This window comes from Herpailurus yagouaroundi, unplaced genomic scaffold (genome assembly GCF_014898765.1).
Source record: "Herpailurus yagouaroundi ecotype Mexico unplaced genomic scaffold, PumYag 28, whole genome shotgun sequence".
In the NCBI taxonomy this organism is placed as follows: Eukaryota; Metazoa; Chordata; class Mammalia; order Carnivora; family Felidae; genus Herpailurus; species Herpailurus yagouaroundi.
The window spans coordinates 137,470,542-137,486,135 of NW_024412376.1; the positions used below are offsets into that span (position 1 = coordinate 137,470,542).

A 15,594-nucleotide genomic window follows, 5' to 3' on the forward strand; every position below is an offset into this window, starting at 1 on the left:
ACTCTTGATATGGGCTCAGGTCGTGATCTTGCAGTTGTGGGATCGAGCCCTGTGTGGGGCTCCACTCAGCATGCAGCCTTCTTGGGATTCTCTCTCCCTCTCTCTCTCTGCCCTCCCCTGCTCGTGTGCACACTCTCTCTCTCTCTCTCTCTCTCTCTCAAAATTAAACATTAAAAAAAGAGAAAGAGGACCCTATATGATAATGGAATTGCAGTTAGAATACATAAGGAACTCCAACAGCTCCATCAGATGACAAGCTGATAAAAAATGGACGAAAGATCTGAGTACACGTTTCTTCACAGAATTTATAGATTCACAGCAATCTATACTCATGAAAAGATACTCAACATCATCAGTCATCAGGGAAACGCAAATCAAAACCACAATGAGATAACGCCTCACACCCACTAGGGTGGCTGCCATTAAAAAGACTGATAACAACAAGTGTTAATGAAAATGTGGAGCAGTGTCACACGTTGCTAGTGGGAATGTAAAATGGTGCCGCCACTTTGGAAAAGAGCCTGGCACTTCCTCAAACTGCCACAGAGTTACCACACGATCGAGCAGTTCTCCCAGAGAAATGAAAACATACGTTCACACAAAAACTGATATTCGTAGCAACATTATTCATAATAGCTAAAATGTGGAAACAGTCCAAATGTCCATCAAGCGATCAATGTGGAAATATAATGTGGTATATCTGTAAATGGAATATTATTTGGCAATAAAACGTAGTGAAATACTGATGCTACAATATGGATGAGACTTGAAAACATTATTCTAAGTAAAAAGTCAGTCACAAAGGAATCCGCTATGTGATTCCATGTATATGAAATGTCTAGCACATGCAAATCTACAGAGACAAAAAACAGTTTAATGGTTGGCTAGAGCAGGGAGGGAGGGGAACAGGCAAATTTGAGAGTGACAGCTAAAGGGCACAGGACTTTTGTTTGAGGTGATGACAAGGTTGTAAAATTGTAACACTTACACAACTTTGACTATACTAAAAAGTACTGAATCACACACTTTAAGGGGGACGATTTTGTGGTTGTCATCTCAATGACACTTTGTGCATCCATTTAGTACTGTGATTTTCTACAGGTCTTCCGTCTCCTACTCACAATAGAACCGAGAGCAACAACAGTAGATGTTTAAATCAAGCGCCTACGATTTTAAGAGTCAACAATAAAATCTAAATAAATATATGTGGAACAAATGACCAGGGTATGAGTCAAAACAAGGATTTCATTTATATTTTCAAATAGAAGCCTAAGGGACACATGATTTATCTGCCACCAATGGAAGTCTTTTGTAGTAAGTTTTGCTTTTGACTTTCTTCAAGTTTGGCCACCATGGCCCTCATCCAGGGCTGTCTAATGCCACGTCTCCTTACTTTGGTCACTTTGTTTAAATGTTCTCCTGCTTCCAGCTTTTCTCCCTTAAGTTATTCTTTCTCAAACGTCTTTATGGGCAGAAAATGATGAAAAAAGATAAAATCAAGCAACCATGAAGGCAGAGAGGAAATAAATAAAGGAAACATCCAACTTATGCAACACAAAACACCATTTTAGGCAGGCAAATCTGCCGTCTATTCGCATGATCAATAACTGGCAAAAAGTGGTTGGAATCCAAAGTGCCCAACAAGACAAGATTTATTATATACTTACAAAAATTAGTTTAGCTTTTAGCCTAATGCCCAAGCACTGCAGACACTGAATCTAATTTACTATTTATTGGAATACTAACTTGTTGACAGCACATTTTATGTGCCTTTACTTATTTCATCATGAAATATAAACACTCAGGAAAGTAACTTGATTTTATCTTTTTGTACTTAAAGCCATCTAACTTGCTTTAAAATATTCTTAGGAAAGCTAATTTATCATGATTCTAATGTGCTGAATTGGTCTGAAAACAAAAAGCCAGCAAATAAAGGCCCTAACAAATTTGGCCACTCGAATCAGACATAACCATTTAAATACCAAGACTGCCCAGCAAACACAAAGCAGCCTGTAAGAAACCAAACGTAACCTTATGATTTACCAGAAAAAAGGTCAAATTGGCATTTACCATGGCTTCACACTATCATTTCTTCAGAAACAGCCTTTGAATTGAAATATTTTCCAAAATAGATTCCTTCTCGATTTTCCCATGCTATCATATGACGCTACCTGAATGCAAGACAAAAGTGTAACTACAGAGACAGTACGGCCGATTTTAGTTTCGAATAGACACAGTACTGAAACGAAGGCTGTTTCTCAAAGTTATTATAACGGGAGGCTACCTGTTCATGCCAACGATTCTGCCACTGCCCAGGGCATTTCCTCTGCAGGAACTGTCTTATTTTGTATTGAAAAAACCTCGTCACTCTACTGTTAGATTTGTTTTTATTAAAAATGGTATTTTCCAAGCCTTATTGGCCTTTACATTGTAAGACATGGCTTTGAAAAGGCCTTAAGCTCTTTCAAAAAAAATCAGACCTATCCTTAAAGGGATTAAAATCCGCCACCACTAAAAATATTCAAAAGAACACACAGCAGGTCAGAAAGTTTTGAACAAGGGCAACATTATGGTGATATGGACATAACCTCCAAGGTCAATACAGCACTCATTTGATTTTGATTTAGTTGTGTCTTGTTACTAGAATGTTCACCTTGCAGGAGAATGTAAACAGGGAGGAGTCTTAAACCTCAGACTAGGTTCGCCAGAAACTGGGGAGGTACGGTTTACAGGTATGGTAATTCTCGCTCTGGTTAGAATGACTTCCCTAAGATGCATAGGATAGAAGAAAAACAACCCTCTTCAGCTCCGCCTCATCCACCGCCACCCTTTTACTAGAACTATAGCAAGTCTTGACTTTAGGTCACCTCGCAATTATTCTCTTGGTCATGACATATAGGACAAAGATATATGGGGACATGACTAAGATGGGACTTTTCTGGGAAAGTCAGGTGCTAAATCAAGTCCAGGGAGGACTGGCTGAGACAAGTGGTCATACACAATCACCAGAAGGCTCCAAGAGTATGACATAGGGTGGGTGATGCCTCAGCCAAAGCCTCATGAGGATGACGAACTGCTCACACCTGAGGCCTCTATGTCTTGGAGATTTAGCCTCTGGACAGCCCTAACAATTATGATGTGACAGTGAAGAAAACTAAACCACGGAGTAAGGCAGCACCTTGGACTTTTCAGGCCTAATGAACGTGGAGGCAGAGGGAAGGGAGCAGTTGTTGTTGGAGGCAGAAAAAAGAACCACAAGCTCGAAGCCAATGGCCATGGAGTAGAAGCTGGAGAAGCCCACTCCATGAAGGAACAGCAGCTAGGCAGCAACCAGGGACCGGCTTCCTTTGGTGGCAGGTCCACAGAGCAGATGTCCGAGTGAAAGACCCAAAGTTGGCTCTGTTCTCGTCGCTGGGATTTCAGCAAGCACCGCATCGGAGTGCACCTGTGCCTGTCTTGCTACTCCAACTCCCTGCGTTACCTTCATCCTTGCTCCTTCTAATCTATTCACAACATGGCGGGCAGAGGGAGCTTTTTAGAATGCAGATGTGATCACCAGAACTAAGATTTCCTCCTACTCTACCAGATACTACACAGAGTAACTTATTTACTCCTTAAACTTATGAGACAGACAAGAATATTGTCTCTCTTCTGTAAATGAAAAAGCTGAGGCAGAGAGAAGTAACCTGTGCAAAGCCCCGGAGGTCGCAAGTATGGAGGTGGGATTTGAACCTGGGCTGTTTACTTTATGGTACTTCCCATGCTTCCTATCAGCCTGAAGATCGGATCTAGAATCCCTGACTTGCTCTGTGAGATCCTCCATGATCTAGTCCCTACCCAACTCCCTACCCTCATTTCCTATCACGTTCCCCCCTCACTGTTCATGTTCTAGTTATGTATATGCCCTTCACACATGTGTTTGTACAAGTGTATAAATATATATTGAAATGTACACATACATTTACATAGATGTTTATATTTACATACCTGTACCTAGCCATACACATTTTTGTGAACATGTGAACATAAGAGGCTTTTTGGTGCGATGATTGAAGAGCATGGACACTGGGGCCAAACTGCCTTGGGTCAAATCTGACTCTGCGGTTTACTAGCTATGAGATCTCTAGCAGTTATTTACTTCTGTATTTCTAAGCATCCCCAGGCAATAAAATGGAGAAGATGGAATTTACCAGCCAGGCTCACAGCAATGATTAAACACGTTAAAGTACACACAGCACTCAGGTTAAGTGCCTGGTAGGCAGTGAGTACAGCATAATGTTCTTTTCCAAACTTGCCTATGCAAATATGTTTTTTCTGCCTGAACTTTTCTTCTTTTCAACGTGGGCATCTGCATCTACCCATCCTTCAGGATTCAGCTTAGACATCAGTTCCTCAGCAGCTGTCCTGAGGCCTCAAAGTTTGAGGAAGCCTCCCACTGTGCATTCCCAGGGCACCCTGTGTTTCCTTTGCAGCCAGAATCTCTCTGGTCACCACCGTTCACGACTCCACGAAGGCAGGGACTAGGTTCGTTTTCAATACTGTGGTATCTGCTGCACCCACAACTCTGCCTCGTGCAGAGCAAGAGCTCAGTCAATGTCTGTGAATAAATACATGAGGCCCATGGGACCAATGACCTAAATCTGCCCTGAGGACTTGAGGGTGAGACATTAGTGAGGAAGTCTGGACTTGAAGGTTAAATGTACAGGAGGCTGTTCTTCGGAGAAGAGGGACTTCTAGATAGAAGCTCCCCAAAGACAGAAATGTGACAGCCTGTTCATAAAGAGATGATGAGGTCACAGCATAATTAACTGTGGGAGCCAAAAGAAAATACAGATCAAGTAGAAGAAACAAGAAAACTGAGCTGAAGTTACTTTTTCGATGGTTTACAACTAATTATTGACAAATCAGATCTCTTAAATAAGAGTGCTCTTTCTACGGCACAGTCTTGTTAAAAGGTCTCCTCTCTCTACTATAAGAAATAAAAAATGAGGATAGGAAGAAATAGGTGCCTTGTGTTAAGAATCTGAGAAAGGCTTCACGGTGATTGTACCCAACTGGGACACGTAAATGTCACCTGCAAATGAGGATCTCTCATTCTGCTTACTGGAGGACTAATCTTCTTGGGTGATTTTCAGCGTTGGGGTAATCAGCCAGCCACAATTTAGCAGAATTAAATGTTCAGCAAAGTATATAGCTCCTCCAGTAAATTCTGGAGCTCCCCACAGTGCCACTGCTCTATATTTAGGAGAAATATTAGGCAGAAGATGGTCTGTGCACACCAGGTAAAGGAGGAACAAGAATACTGTCTTGGGAAGTCAGGCAGGAGAATTCCAGAAGAGCCGCTCCGTGCTGCAGAAATGGTGAGCCAACACTTACAATCACACTAGAACAATGAAGGTCAGTTATGACATACTGCTTTCCTTCTCTTTCTCATCTCCATTAATCTTCCTTCCCTCTTGTAACCAATGGGCTCATGGATGGGAGAAAGATGATGTCACACACTTATAATACTTCTACGGAATATCAAGTTGGTAAGACCTGTGCAGGCACTGATGGGCAGAACTGAAATGTGAAGTGAGCTAGACAAATTGAAGTGCTTGCCTGAGTGAAACAACCTGTGATTCCATAAGAGGATATACATTTCACTTAAGAAGCACGCATTTGATTAACAGGAAATGAAAAAGTCCATCAGTTGACAATGTGGAGAAAAAACCAAGGGCATCACAACACAGCCTGTCAATTATAAAGCCAATGATGTATTCTGGCAACTCAGGAGGCAAAGACATTTTGAGATTTGTGAGCAGGCAGACGGCTGCAAGGAAAAAAATCAGCATAGAGCAGGAGGCTGGGCTCGACAGAGCAGGAGGGCTGTGGCGGAGGAAGAGTGGGTGGGGGCAACCGCGGATGGACCTTCAGTGTGAGACCAAGCGATTGCTCAACTTGGTAATCGTTAGCAAGGTGAAGGTAGTGTAAGACACATGGGATTTCACTCAGCCTACAACTCGGATACATACAGAGAGCGCAGCTTCTTAATTCTGTCTAAGACCAGTTTGTGCCTCCTGTCCAAGTCTCCACCCTCTGGCTAGCATGAGACCGTGAACTTTCAGTTTTATCCAATTTAAACCTTAGTGTAAACTGATGTTTTCCAGGACTCTGTTAGGTGCTTATTCTCTCTTGGATCAAAATGCCGAGTTTCTCAAAAGACATGGCTTCCCTGTTCCCCTGCTTCTTTTCCCTAAGATGATATCCAGGTAACCTCATATCCTGAAGGGAAAACATGAGAGTGCTTGGGCATGGCCCCCAGGTGATAGCATCACGTCACCCAGGGACTGGTCTTACCCTCTCAGCTGGGTCAGAGCCTCGTGTTGCTCTCCAGCCAAGCCAGGCCAGCTTCCCCTGCTGTGGATGAGCTGCCCCAAGCCATGGGCCCATGCTCCATCCAGTTTCTTCACCATGGCCTTTTGTGCAGCCACCTCTTCCGGTCGTGGAGACTAGCACTGACTCTTAACTCAGAATATATGACACGCAATAACTGAGAGCAGCCTGGGAAAGTTAAGCCTGATCGTCACTTGCTGCCACGGCCATGATGTGGCCAAGCCCAGGTCTGTTTGCAGGGTTGGGGTGGGGTCGGGGAAGGGTGGTTACTGTCTGGCCATCTCTTTCCAGAGTCCCAAGTAGAGAGCACAGGCAAGGTGCCCTTAGTGCTACCTATTTTCCCACTCATTTTCACTTATCTAACCCATGGCCCCTTCTCTGAAGCAGAACTCAAGGAAAGGAAAGGTATACATGCGGACTCTGCCTTTCTCTCTCCTTCTATCACTTTCCAGGAGGCTATAGGGGGAGGGTTCTGGTTCTGCCTTATGGACAAACTCGGCCCTTTTCTCTACACTTTAGACCTCCAGGCTCAGAGTCCTACAGTACTGGTCGATGTGCTAAAGGATTAAACGAATTTAGCAAAATCTTCTCTCAAGCCAACAGCCTGACCTTTAAGGTTCTGGTCTTTCTTGTATGCGGCACAGTATTTCCTAACCATTCTTCCCGTTTGTATTCCTTCTGTACCAGACATTGAGCACCCCTCAGACAGATAGATGCCTCTGGTCAGAAGTCTCCTGCTGTACTTAGAAAGGCAAAAGAAAATGCACATAAATCATTTCATTACACCGGGTTCTTAATCAGGAGAAGAGACTTAAAAAGGCGAGAGGCAGTAACAAATGAACATTGGCAGAGTGCCTTCCACGTGCCAGGGTCTTCGTGTCATCTCGTGCCTTCGCAAAACAATCTGGGAAGATAAACACTACCCCCCATTCATTTTACAGAACGGTCAACTAATGTCAAAGAAATCAAGCAATTTGTTCAGACTCACAGAACTGGTAATTTGCAGACCCAGCATTTGAATCCTAGTCTTTCTAACAGAAAAATTCATGCTGTTTCTACTACACTCCATAAACGACATCATTCACTGTATTCTACTGAATCCAAAACATCAGGACTTGTAGGCTGCTCCAATACTGTATGTTCCACTAAAAACACAAACGCACTGCCAATTACATCAGGATGTGCTATTTGTAAGATGAATTCTGATTTCTGAGAAGTAAAAATGTGAAAAGAAACATCTTACAATGAATTAAATCTGATAAATACTGTTTAAGGAAGATGATCTGAGCAGCTGTGGACAGTCTGGACCAGAAGACAAAATGTCCAGTGCTGGAGGGGCGCCTGGGTGGCGCAGTCGGTTAAGCGACCGACTTCACCCAGGTCACGATCTCGCGGTCCGTGAGTTCGAGCCCCACGTCGGGCTCTGGGCTGATGGCTCAGAGCCTGGAGCCTGTTTCCCATTCTGTGTCTCCCTCTCTCTCTGCCCCTCCCCCGTTCATGCTCTGTCTCTCTCTGTCCCAAAAAAAATAAATAAACGTTGAAAAAGAAAATTAAAAAAAAAAAAATGTCCAGTGCTGGGAGAGAATTGGAAAATGCCATAGTCATTCAGCATCTAAGAAACAGAAGGCTGAATAAAGACAGAGCCTTGTGAAATGGGAAGAAAAAGGTGAATTTCTAAGAAATGCTGTGGCAGGTGAATCAACAAGAATAGGGGCAGTTATAAAAGGTGAAGAATGTGCTGGAAGCTAAGATCTTGAAGTTTTGAAGACTAGAAAACAATAGCAATTGAGAAACTGGACAAAAGGAGAGGGATGGCTTCCATTTCACATATATTAACATTCCAAAAATAGAGACTTATCTTCATGTAACTCTGGAGGGAAGAGAGCCAGATATGAGGACATGGGGATCACTCAGAGGCACCAGCTTAGGGGGAAGACAGCACTCTTACTGGGGGTCTAAGGATTAAAAACACCCGGGGTGTACTGGATGTTAAAGGCGAAGAAAAGGAACAGGTTTATGAACATTGGGGAATAGGATGAAGTGAGATCAATACTAGATGCCACTGAAGAAGCTGGTTATCAGTTTTTTTTCTTTTTTTAATTTTATTTTTGACAAGCATGCACACAAGTGGGGGAGGGGCAGAGAGAGAGGGGAACAGAGAATCTGAAGCAGGCTCTGTGCTGACAACAGAGACCCCGAGGCAGGGCTTGAACTCGTAAACAGTGAGATCCTGGCCTGAGCCTAAGTCGGATGCTTAACTGACCGAGCCACCCAGGAGAGAAGATATTCTTAAGGAATGATACCGAGTTGAGTGGCTGGACTCACACGAAAATCACTTTCAAAATGGAGGTGTCCTAAGTGCCCATGAGTCAAGCACCCCCTCTAGAGGTTCCTGCCCTAACCTGGCTTACTCCCAGTTCAGAGTAACAGTGGGCGCTGGGCGGGGCAGATTTATATATTCTTAGTGCATACTAAGAATGAATGAATGAATATCTTAGTTTAAATGAAAAAATTAAGGAAACAGAGAAAAAAGCCTGAACAACAGGCATATATATATGAGAGAGAGAGAGAGAGAGAGAGTTTTAAGGCCTTGTGTAAAATGTAACTGTATATTCTACCAATTTAATAAATATTTAACTCAACAGCCTACTATGTGCCAGACACCTGACTTATCACTGGGATAAGATGAGTAAGACAATTCCAATCCTGAGAACTTGCAGACCTTAGAGACAGGTGATGAAAACTTGACCTCACCAGATGTCTCATTCTCTCCATCGCTCATTCTAGTCCATGCCGTGATCATTTCTTAACTTGCACTGTTCTCCTGCTTCTACCTTTTCCTGCACCCCTATTCCAGTCTCCTCACAGAGCCTGAGTGACTCTCTTACATGTCTTTTTTTTTTTTTTTAACATTAATTCATTTTTAAGAAACAGAGAGAGACAGAGAATGAGAAGGGGAGGGGCAGAGAGAGAGAGAGAGGGAGGGACAGAATTTGAAGCAGGCTCCAGGCTCTGAGCTGTCAGCACAGAGCCCAACGTGGGGCTCGAATGCATGAACTGTGAGATCATGAACTGAGCCGAAGATGGACGCTTAACCACCTGAGCCACCCAGGAGCCCCTTGAATGACTCTCTTAAATGTAAATCCTATAACATCCTCCTTTCCCTTCTTAACCATACAAAGTCCTTAATCTTGGCCCACAAAGTCCCATATGATCTGAACCTGATGTCCTCTCCCACAAGGGTCCTCAGACCCTTTTCCTTGTTGCCTATGCCTGGAATTCTCCTACCAAGGCATCTGTAAGACTTGCTCCTTCATTTTCTACAGACCTCTGTCCAAAGGTCTTATTAAGGAGTCCTTCTCTGACTACCTGGCATTCCCTAACCCCCTTATCCTGTCTTACTTTTCTTAAAAGCATTTACTCAAGAAAATGCATCCATAACCACTGGGATATATTGTTTATTGTCTGCCACCCCCAACAATACTGGAAGCTCCACAAGAAGAGGGTCTGATTGGTTTGTTTTTGTGTTCCCAGCACTTGGCTGGCATGTGTTCATTGGTTAACAAACACTTCTTGAACAAACTGGATGCACTGTTGAGTTATGCCTAGGATTATAGGGGAGCAAAGAGGAGGGTACATGGCATATCCCAGGAGGGGCCAGAGGATCAGAGAAAACTTCCTTAAGCAAGTAATGTTGGACTTAGACTTCATTCATTCATATGGTCAGAAAGGCTTTCACTTGTTCAACACATTCCTACAGAGTTTTACTATGTGTCAGGCACTATTCTAGAACTCGGAGGGGAGCTGTCAAGAAGGCAGAGAAGTCCTTATTCTTGTGAAACTTACAATCTAGTGGGAGAGAGATAATAAGCAAGCCATTTTGTGAAAAAAGGCAAATATCCAGTGTTGAGATATGCTATGCAAATAACTAAAATAGGGTGACGTAAAAGAAGTCTCCTAGGTGCTTACTTTAGACTGGGTCGCTAGGGAAGTATCTCTAGGAAGTGGCATTTTTGTGGAGACCTGGAGAATAATAAGGAAACTCCCATGTGAAGATGAGGGGGGTGAACATTCTTACAGAGAAAGCACAGCCAGGGCAAAACCCTGAAACGGGAACAGGCTTGAAGTATTCAAGGAACCACAGGGAGGACACACAGCTACTGGGCGGTGGTGAGGAGTCTTAAGAATGAGTAGGACTTAGGGGCACCTGGGTGGCTCCGTCGGTTAAGTGTCCGACTCTGTCTCTGGTCTGATCTCACTGTTTGAGACCCGCATCGGGCTCTGTGATGACAGCTCAGAGCTTGGCACTCACTTCAGATTTTGTGTCTCCCTCTCTCTCTCTGCCCCTCCCCCACTTGCACTCTGTGTCTCCCTCTCTCAAAAATAAATATACATTAAACATTTTTTAATGTATATAACTGAATAAGTAAGACTTATTCAGGGAAGGAAGCAGGCTGCAGAGCACTGCAGGTGGAAAGGACAGCATAAACAAAGGCAAGGAAGCATAAAACAGATCGGTGCATATTTAAGTAAATCTAGGAAATTCACTTCTTCTGGGTTCAATGCACAGCCAATGATGAAATCCAGAGTAATATATAGAGAAGTTGTTTTTGTTTTTTGTTTCTTTTTTTTCACGAATCTTCCAGCATCATATTTTGTTGCACTTGAGGGAAGAAAACCATCTCACTAGAAAACATATCCTTAGGGAGATCTATAAACAACTTACTAGAAGAGACTATACTAAGAAGTATATTTTTAGAAGATTCAGGTATTATATATTTGAATTCCTGCTAAGCTCAGAAAGTGGGAAGCAAATGCGAACTAGCAAACTTTCATTCCAAACACAGCCTCAGACACAGAAGTGGTCACCACCCCCGTGTTTCAGACACCGGACTAAAGGAGTCACAGTGGAAAGCCGGGCTTCAGTTCCAGCTCTTTTTTGCCCAGTGTGGTTTCCACTGCTTCCTGGCATCTCAAAGACTCGTTCAATGCACCTGCCTCGTTCAATGATCCTTGCTGTCAATTTATTCTATGGACCCTGCCTTCTACAGTTTTCCTTTGGCTTTATTTCTCTTTTCCTGGGACTACTTATAATTTAGAAAATATATTTTTCTTCTTTTTCCTCTCAGCTAATCTTAATACCATGTTGTATGCAGGCTGGTCTGTAGCTCAACAACTCCCTCCCTCTACTAAAAAAAAAAAAAATAATGCAAATCCAAACAAACTCAAATATGGGATTAACGTGCTTGGCCACATCTTTTTCTCTATAGTAACTGAGTCCCCAAGGAGTGTCTAAGTCTTTGGGAATCTTGACAGATCAGAATTTTTGTAGCAGTTGAGATCCTGTTATCAGTAGAACCAGATTCCCCAGGGAAGGCAGTGCTGAATTCACAACAAGGGATTTAATTTAGGCTCACAATTTATCTAGCAATTCGTGACTTATGAGTAACTGTTCAATGTGTGTCATAATGGCCTGTTGCTGACTTACAGTATGCACAGAGAATGGAGTCATTTTGAGACCAACTACTTTATCCATCAGATGAGAAAGCATCATTAAGTGTACCAAGATAAAATATTCAGGAGGAAATAAATGAAGGGTGAAGTTTTCTTCCACTAACAAAGATGCATTTTGCACTCTTATACCACAAACCTCTGGTACATCTTATTCCTCACTTAACAGTGGAAACATGTAGTTAAGATAGCACTGGAGAAGTAAGATGTCCATTGTAAATGAGGTTGAAAAATTATCTGTTGCAGGAGGCATTTACTTTTTAAATTTCTGGATATTCAAGATATGCCCAATGTTTTCTAATACTTTGCTATTAGGTGGCAAAATCCGTGGTATCTATAAATGCCAGGGTGTTCATGAACTTTAGCAATGACATGAAGAGTTACTGTCTCTTGAAAGGTTGATGTAAATTTTTTTTTTTTTTTGTAAATGGCAAATCCCTGAAATAGGAAAAAGGACATTCTACAATGCGAACAACAACTAAAAGGCAAGACAGAAAGCAAGGACTGGCCAGTTGCTCAAAACAAAACAAAACCAAACAAACAAACAAACACCTGTGAGAAAGCTGGTCCCAATTTTTAGATGTAAAACCTTTCCAGAGACCACAGCCTAAGACAGGTACTCAGCAACCTTCACCTTTTTGAAAATAGTGGAGATTGCCAAGAGGCAAATAAACATGGTTACAGGGAAAAGGTGAGCCAATACCAGGCAGGGTCCAAGAAACAGCATAAAAGTGCAAAGCATCAAAAATAACTAAATATTTTATTTCCATTTTCCACTGTTCCTTTTTACCCATGCTTAAAGAAGTAAAATTTTTGGGGGGAGCTTAAAACTTGGTTTGTAACACCGAAGCTGTGACAATAAACACAAACATTATTTAGCTAACATTATTAAAAATGAAATTAATGTCAGAGTTACCTGAAATTCTAATCCATAGTTTTCTCTGCAGAATTCTCTCAATTTAGGATACACATTTTCTCTTAGTGCCTGTCTTTCTGCTCCTGTGTCTGTGGTAGAAAAACAAACACATAGAGAGGGAGTTATGTCCACACGTATGTATTTCTGGAAAAACAAGGTAAACTTACAATTAATATTAACATTAATATAACCAGATTGGGTGCCAACTGTGAAATGATGGGATATCTGACAAGCTGGGGAGCCCTGTTCCTAATAGGGGACGGGGAGTAGTGACCCCTCTTCCAGACACGCACAGGAAGCCTGAGGAATGGATGGGAGTCTCACTGGTCAGTTCCGTGTATGTGACAGGGCTGGGAATTCGTATTTGAGCCTTTATGCCCACGCAGACCCTCACATGAATCTCTTAAATAGCCAGACGTGCTGTCTTTGGAAGAGACAGAAGAAAAAAATCATAGGGCTATTGGCTATGAGGTGTTTTAGCCCCATTAAGTGTAAAAGTTACAAAATCACACACACATGCACACACACATTAATTCAGTTACCAATTTCCAAAAAAATTCAATCTCTATCATCATGCCTATAGTACTTAGAACTAATTAGACTTTTACAAAATTCAGTACGGCATCCATGCAATCAACGCAACAGTGAGGAGGGACAAATTGTGGGAGCCAACATCCAAACTTGGTAGATTCCACTGGCCAATGGGTTAGCAGAGTAACGCCTGCCACCCTGGGCACAGGGACTGCCTGTTTATCAGAGAAGGGAATTGTGTCACATGTTCCACACCACGTAAAAACTTCAAAATCATGTTACAATTTACGTCATTAAAAAAAAAAACATGCAAGAAGAAAGAGAGAACTTGAAACCGGAAGAACCACAGAGTATGTATGTATTTAATGGCAAGTGTTTTGCACAGAAAGGGCTTTCCAAAGCCACCTGTGCTGGGAGATTATCTGCATTGATGATGTCGCCGTAAAACGCTTACAGCAAAGACAGGCTGTTCCCTGCCCAACTAACTTCAGTGAAAGAGGAGAACAGAGATTTTAAAAATTAGGTTAATGTCTTATCCCATAAAAATTACCATTTGCCAAATGTACCTCAATCCCAGCCATAACTACAAAACATTTGCATACCGCATTTATAACTAAGAGCCAGTTTAAAAGACTTGCCTTATTATTCTCAAGTTTGTCTGTCCATGCAAATTCAACCATATGCTGTGCTGACCTACTCTACTTTCCTACTATTCTCAAGACTATTTTGAGATGTAAATAACCAATCTCAGGAGTCTGAAATGCAGCTGGAGGCTGACAATGTGACAGAAACCCGTATTTACAGGGAAACCAGAAACTCAATACAAGGCTTCTAAATCACCATATGGTCCGAGTCTTTTCTAACCATAGATCCAGCATGGACCCTCAGTTTAAAAGGAAAGCTGGAGGACCGAGTGGTACATTTGAGCAGTGCCCACGTGCTGTTAAGGCACTAGTGGAGGCAGTATGCTAAGGTTTTACAGGGTTTTATCATCTCAGGATCAGAGCCCCATCCCCCTTCACCCCATTTTAAGGGCTGAAATCACTAACTTTGCAATAAAGTTGATTAATATTCAACCAATCTCTCTAAAAGGCTGTACATGTTTAAAACACAAGTAACAAATGTCACTTTAAAAATAAACAAATATTGGGGCACCTGGGTGGCGCAGTCGGTTAAGCGTCCGACTTCAGCCAGGTCACGATCTCACGGTCCGTGAGTTCGAGCCCCGCATCAGGCTCTGGGCTGATGGCTCAGAGCCTGGAGCCTGTTTCCGATTCTGTGTCTCCCTCTCTCTCTGCCCCTCCCCCGTTCATGCTCTGTCTCTCTCTGTCCCAAAAATAAATAAACGTTGAAAAAAAAATAAACAAATATTGGGGTGCCTGGGTGGCTCAGTCAGTTGAGTGTCCAACTCTTGGTTTCAGCTCAGATTATGATCTCATGGTTTATGAGATCAAGTCCTGTGCTCTGCACTGACAGTGTGGAGCCTGCTTGGGATTCTCTCCTCCTCTCTTTCTGCCCTTCCCCTACTAGTGCGCACATGTGCACGTGGTCTCTCTCTCCCAAAATAAACAAACATTTAAAAATTAACATTAAAATTAAACAACTACTACCAGATGTGGAAGCTGGAAATAACACGCATGATATAATGATTATATTATTACATAATTAAGTAAACAAGGGCTATTAAGGTATACTAACGTAGTATCAAAATAACATGAGAAACTATGAAATGATGGAAGGAGCAGAAATTATTTAATATGTTATTGTAACTCATTACTAGGTACAGCCATCTGAATGTGCCATATTATGAGGATAAGACAGAAATATAGTCTCTAATCTCTAATATTTACCAAATGCTTACTGTAGTCATGTATTAAGTATTTCTATTTATTCTAAGTATTTCTTAGTCCCTCTGACAACAACTCTCTGAAATGGGTAAAATTATTATTCCATTTTTTTAATAAGAGGAAACTGAAATACAGAGAAGTTATGAGACTTGCCTGAGTCATATGACCACTAAGTTAGAGAAGCTGGATTTGAATCTAGAGAGCCGTATGCTATAGTTCACTCTCACCAGAGGAAATATGCAACGGTGCAAAGAAACAATCTTTGAAAATGACACATAGACTAACTTCATAGAATGGTTAAGGAATGCTGAACTCACCTCTCATCTGGACTCTGCCTCTCTGTTCTCATTCTTGCTCCCCTTCAAACCATTCTCCACAGAGGAGCCAGACTCCTCTTTTACAAATGCCAATCAG

At 42.2% G+C, this 15,594-nt stretch overlaps 1 protein-coding gene across 1 annotated transcript in view; it reads right to left on the reverse strand.

The window, feature by feature from the left end:
* The window catches only part of NWD2 (NACHT and WD repeat domain containing 2), a 185,840-nt gene that overhangs the window by 96,943 nt on the left and 73,303 nt on the right, over nt 1-15,594 (reverse strand). Inside the window, exon 2 of the mRNA XM_040486059.1 lies at nt 12,803-12,891. Coding sequence (XP_040341993.1) covers nt 12,803-12,891 — 89 coding nt within the window. The remainder of the gene's footprint in view (nt 1-12,802; nt 12,892-15,594) is intronic.